General features: G+C 39.0%; 1 protein-coding gene across 1 annotated transcript in view; it reads left to right on the top strand.

Moving 5' to 3' along the window:
• LOC102214139 (1-phosphatidylinositol 4,5-bisphosphate phosphodiesterase beta-1-like) overlaps positions 1-5,917 on the top strand; it is a 34,129-nt gene extending 28,212 nt beyond the window's left edge. The window contains exons 23-32 of the mRNA XM_005733744.2: positions 18-130; positions 213-363; positions 509-562; positions 1,034-1,211; positions 1,483-1,615; positions 1,890-1,966; positions 4,345-4,434; positions 4,597-4,654; positions 4,798-4,884; positions 5,371-5,917. Of these exons, the coding sequence (XP_005733801.1) occupies positions 18-130; positions 213-363; positions 509-562; positions 1,034-1,211; positions 1,483-1,615; positions 1,890-1,966; positions 4,345-4,434; positions 4,597-4,654; positions 4,798-4,884; positions 5,371-5,523 (1,094 nt within the window). The 3' untranslated portion in view covers positions 5,524-5,917. The remainder of the gene's footprint in view (positions 1-17; positions 131-212; positions 364-508; positions 563-1,033; positions 1,212-1,482; positions 1,616-1,889; positions 1,967-4,344; positions 4,435-4,596; positions 4,655-4,797; positions 4,885-5,370) is intronic.
• The last annotated feature ends 47 nt before the right edge of the window (positions 5,918-5,964 follow it).

Raw genomic sequence — 5,964 nt, 5'->3', positions numbered from 1 at the left:
GTTCATATTTCTTCTAGATGTAATCGAGGCTCTATCGAACCCTATTCGCTATGTCAACCTTCTGGAGCAAAGATCTAAACAGCTGGCAGCCCTGACTCTGGAGGATGGCGAGGAGGACACGCAGACTGAGGTCAGACCTGCTTCGATTCTATTCATTCTTTGTCTCGTGAGCTAAAAGTTTGGCTGTAAAAGGTCTTGGTATTGATTTCCAGGAGGAGACTGAAAGCTGTGCAGAGCGTAAGACTGATCTGAAATCAGCTCCACTAGAAAATGGGCTTAGCCCGGTCTGTGGCCCACCGGGCCACACCCCCATTGCCACCACACCCAAAGCTTCTGCAGCCAATCAACAGGCAGCCACGACAGGTAGTTAGCACTTGCAAGTGAAGATGCACACACTAATACAAATATTAAATGACTGATAAAAGTGAACTGCAGATATTCTAATGGTAATATGTACAAATACTAAATGTACTTTTTTGGTATGGATTTTCTCTTTTCTACATTTTAGATGCAGCCAAACCAGCAGCCAAGACTGAAGACCTGGTTTTAAGTGTTTTGATAGGTCAGTATTTACATAATTACACATTAAGATTTCTTATTTTAATTCTCTGGATTGGTCTGAAAGTGTGATTCAATGATAGCAAATTTAAAAAAAATAATTAAGAGCAAAATTAGCACTGAGTGTATCTTAAATATATCGTGCATTATATATGTTTATATAAAGGTGAGTCTAGGACTAGGTCTGAAAAGTGAAGCCAATCCATGCATGTCTTAAACCTGTGATTTTTCTAAAGGCTTGCAGAAGAAGTCTGTTTTCATAGAAGCAGGGAAAATTAACTTTATTGATTTATGATCTCAGGAAATACATTCCTACTAAGTATATGATCACAGTCATTAACATGAATGGCATCATTTTTTATTTTGTTTATTTATTTATTCATTTTATTTATAAAGTGTGGTGTACTTTAAGGTGATTCCGGAGTTTTAACACAAACTAATACACTGTATGATCTGTGATCACATATGGTAACAGATGTCCCAGTGTGCACTTTGGAGAATCTGCAGCAGTCCAAAGTTTACCAGAAGGAGCAGAGACGCCAGTTTAAAGAGCTGAAGGAGTTAGTGAGGAGACACCAGAAGAAAACGTCAGAACTCCTCCGAGAGTTCAACAATAAGTACAAGAAGACAGCAAGACAATGCAGCAAGAACAGGTACGCACACCAACGTTATTATAGTGAATAAAATAAAACTAACTAAAACTAAACTGAATTGAAAATTACAAAGTCAAAATGAAAAAAAAGAGAAAAATAATTATACATTTTAAAGCTGTAATAACTCTGACGCACACAGACATGTTATGTTTGTGTTTTTTTTTAATTATAACATTTTTTTCTCTTATCATATTGAAATAACACCTGTTATTTTACTGTGAAAGAGAGGGGAAAGTGTTTCATTTTAAAATCTTCGATTTGTCCTTGTCAGGAGTTCGAACTCGGACAGTGAGAAGGACGACCGTCTGCAGCAGCTGAGAGAAGAGCAGCATCAGCAGCTTCTGGCTCTGAGGCAGGAACAGTACTATAGTCAGAAATATCTGCAGAGAGAACACATTAAAACGGTAAAATCTAACAAAACGAACTTTTAAAACAAAAATAATAGTTTCTTCACTTTTGATTTAGGTATTATTGACAAGGGAAACTCATAATAACATCTTCCCCAAAAGACAAATTGCTAATAAGTATCACGCTTTGATTGGCATGTCAGAAAGTCTCTCCCCCCCAGGTATAGCAATAAGAATGATGTTTGACAGGCTCCGTGTTAAGTTAGCGCCTTCAGTTTTGAGCATGTCTGTAAAATGTATTTGTGTGAAACAGTGTCTTTGTTCCCTCCAGCTGACGGAGCGGCTGACCAGTCTGGCTGAGGAGAGTCACAACACCCAGATGAAGAAGCTCAAAGACATCTGTGACAAGTGAGATAAAAATCTGTGACTGAAGTCTCACGGGTCTTTAAGCTCAGAGGAATTCCACATGGTGTTAGAGTTATTTTCATAGCAGCAGTAGCTTGCAGAGCATTCCCTCTGAGCTGCTTCAGGCAACAGCAGGTTGGATTTTTGCAGGGCATGGTGCCATTCTTTATGGTCTTTATACCATAAAGACAAAATTTGACAACCTCCCCTTTACACTTAATGACAAGTTTGGATGTGTAGGTATATACGAATAAAGATGTGGTTTGACAACCACTAGAAACCGTCCTCCCTACTTCTGATGCAAACAACTCGGCTCAGAAAAGAGCTGCACGGATAACTACTAGTAGGCTTTCAGGGGGCTAAGAGTTAATTTTGAATTTGATCCTAGCAATACAACTAAAAAAACAGGGTGTGTTTACTACTGTGTTGCATCCCCTCATTTTTTAACAATGGTCTGTTTTCTTATTTTTTAAAACAAGGTCTGGACTGCAGTTCAGCTTCGGATTCTTCCAGTACAAAGCCAGGCTGTCACAATAGTTGCATTTGAATTATCTTGCTGAAATCAGCAAGGCTTTCCCTGAAAAGCAGCATCATCTGCATGGGAATGTATATTTCCATAAAAATCTGTATATACCTTTCAGCACTGATGGTGCCCTTCCAGATGTGCAAACTGCCAAGTCCAGACTTCTAAATGAGTGCTGATAACAAGCCAGATGGTTCCACTCCTCTTTAGTCCAAAGGATGTAGTTTCCATGTTTTCCAAAAGAAAATATCAAATTGTTCTCAAACAGGTTTCCAGTTTGAGTTTTGGCAGCAACGTTTCTGGATTATGTTCACATATGGATTCTCCGTTGTGTGATAGAGCTTTAACCTGCATTTGTGGATGGCACAGCAAATCCACAGTGTTCACAGACACTGATTACTGGAAGTGTTCCTGTTTGGATGTATTTGCATATTCCAGTAAATAAAACATGTCATTTATTCATTTATCAGGCACATTTTCACATAAGCATATTTTCTTTTTCAAATGAAATCATAATCACTGTTTTGACACCTAATTATGACAACATAATATATCTACTGCCAGCATTTTGAGAAATATTTATATTGTAGAACATGAAACTAATGATCTGCAATATTATTATTTTTTTATATTGAAAGTAATGTAGAAATTCTCCCAGTATTATCATATTAAATGGTGGAAGAAAAACAGACAAAGCATGCATTTAACAGCTTAAAATTATAGGCAGTTACCTTGAAATGCTTAAATGGCTCCTAGAGCTAATTGAAGGTGATTTAATAATTCAGTTCAATTCAGTTTTATTTATACAGCACCAATTACAACAACAGTCGCCTCAAGGCACTTTAGATTATAAGTGGGAAGGAAAAACTCCCTTTTAACAGGAAGAAACCAGGCTCAGGGAGGGGCGAGGCCATCTGCTGCGACTGGTTGGGGTGAGAGAAGGAAGACAGGATAAAGACATGCTGTGGAAGAGAGACAGAGGTTTATAACAGATATGATTAAATGCAGAGAGGTCTATTAACACACAGTGAGTGAGAAAGGTGACTGAAGAAGAAACACAATACAGCATAGGAATCCCTCAGCAGCCTACACCTATTGCAGCATTACAAAGGGGGGATTCAGGGTCTCCTGATCCAGCCCTAACTATGTGTTTTATCAAAAAAGAAAACCTAGCTAAGATTAGCTAAGGCTTAATCTTAGGTATTTATCTAGTTAAGATTAAGCCTAATCTTAAAAGTAGAGATAGTGTCTGTCTCCCAAATCCAAATTAGAAGCTGGTTCCACTGAGGAGGGAAAATGAAGGCTCTCTCTCCCATTCTACTTTTGAATACTCTGGGAGCAACAAGTAAGCCTGCAGTCTGAGGCATGAAAGCTCGTTTTGACCTCCGCATTTTCTATTGGCCCCAGAGGGAGCAACTCCACTGGAAGCAAAAATTAGATGTGAATTCCACAACAGAAGCCATGATGGTAAAACCATGGCTTCTGTTATATAAAAAATATAAATAAAAAAGCTTTTAGTTTGAATCAGATTCAAGTGGTAATTCTATGCTTTCAGTTTTTACATTGTAGTAACAATTAAAATAAGGTTAACAATAGAAAGGGACAGATTAGAGGGCATCGTATGGGCAATTCTTCAAATACCGGCCCAAATAATTGCCAGGAAGAGTTACCAAGATGGCTCTGGATTTTTAGCCTTGCTAAAGATGTCTTTTTAAAGTACGTGATACTTTACCCTATCTTATTTCAGCTGTTCTTCAAAAGATACTATGAGCCAGACTTTTACCCAGTACACTTTTAAAAACTTGATACCATGTTTTTCCCCAAACATTTGCCCTAATCTTTCTTTCTGCTTCTATAGGGAGAAAAAAGAGCTGAAGAAGCAGATGGATCGAAGGAGAACAGAGAAGATCAACCAAGCAAAGACCAAAGAGAAACATCTGGCTGAGGAGTACGATCTATAAGCACACGCACACACATTTCACTATTTATCTAGTTGCTGTAGCTTGCTCATCTGCTTCATGCACTGATCCACTGATCTAGTCTCATTAGAAGAGAAAAATATTTATCTCAGATCCAATCAATGTCAATCCATTTGTCTCTATGTTCCCAGGGAGAAGATTGAGATCAATAAGTCCTACGTCAATGAAGTCGTCCAGAACATTAAAAGGGTGAGCAGCAGATGAGGTTAAAGGAATTTTTATGGGCCTTTCCATAAAGTGAATTCCAAAGAGACAATTATGAAAATGTTATGGCTGCAACACTCTCTCCATTTAGTGCAACTCTGTCTGTATGTCTGTTTGTTTATCCTCAGCTTGAGGAGACTCAGGCAAAGCGCCACGAGCAGCTGGTGGAGCAACACAATGATCTCCTGCAGGAGATACAAGACCAGAAGCCAAAGGTAAATACAAGTTTCTTTTTCTGTCCACAATTAAGTTCATTTATTTTTAGCCAAAGTCGGTGAAATCTGCCACCGACCGCTTTGCAAGCTTCATGCTCAAATGCACTGCTTGGCAAGAACATTTCTTGTACACGAGGCTCCAAACTGGTGCTGCTGTCTGCCCACACCCACGCACTTTAGAGGCAGCGCTGACGTCAACGTGGGGCATTTAAAGGATGCAATGTGGCCTCTGGCAGCCATATTGGAGCTGTTCGAGTGTTGGCAGAAACGGCTGACAACAGCTGGTTGCGTTTCTGAATGTACAACCCATCTGTCTCAACTGTAGGAGATAACTAAACAAATTTGTGTGGTGTTTCTGACTGGGACCTGACTCATCATGGTTATATTTTGCTACATCTGCCGTTATGTAATCCCACCTTAGCCACAAAAAATCTTTAAAAGCAATCTATCCTCAGTGAGCAAGCGATTGTGTGTGGTGTTTTCCAGCTGCAAGGCTCTGTGGAGGCAGAGTTTCAAGAGAAGTTCCAGCGTTTGCCTGGAGAGATTCACGACTTCCTGCAGGACAGGAAGTTGGAGGCTCGAGGCCACAGCAAGTCACGACCTTCCACCCCACACGAAGCTCTTTCAGAGGAGGACTGAAGAGGGGAAAAAAGGATGAAGGAGCGAGGGGGAACGAGGAACGAGAACAATTGGATCAATGGAAGCAGCGTGGAGTAGATCAATGAAATGCAAAGCATGAGAATAAAAGATAACAAGAAGTATTGATGAAGAGGACGCGAAAGAGTAAATAATCAAGTTTATATAGACTGTTACTTCTTTTTAATGGAAGAATGCTTTAACAATTTATTTTTTATTCCATTCTAGCATGAACTTTGTGTGTTTAATACAAGTGTTTAATCAGACCCCGTTTAGTCTTGCATTAAGTCTTCTATTCTGTCATCTGTTATTTTAGACCTCAACAGTTTGTACTGCATGACTGCAAATCAATCTATCTATCTATCTATCTATCTATCTATCTATCTATCTATCTATCTATCTATCTATCTATCTATCTATCTATCTATCTATCTATCTATCTAT

The sequence above is a fragment of the Pundamilia nyererei genome, unplaced genomic scaffold, assembly GCF_000239375.1.
Source record: "Pundamilia nyererei isolate P.nyererei 1_Seehausen unplaced genomic scaffold, PunNye1.0 scaffold00054, whole genome shotgun sequence".
Lineage (NCBI taxonomy): Eukaryota > Metazoa > Chordata > Actinopteri > Cichliformes > Cichlidae > Pundamilia > Pundamilia nyererei.
The sequence above is the reverse complement of the archived record's forward strand: the minus strand, read 5'-3'. Positions and strand labels throughout refer to the sequence as shown.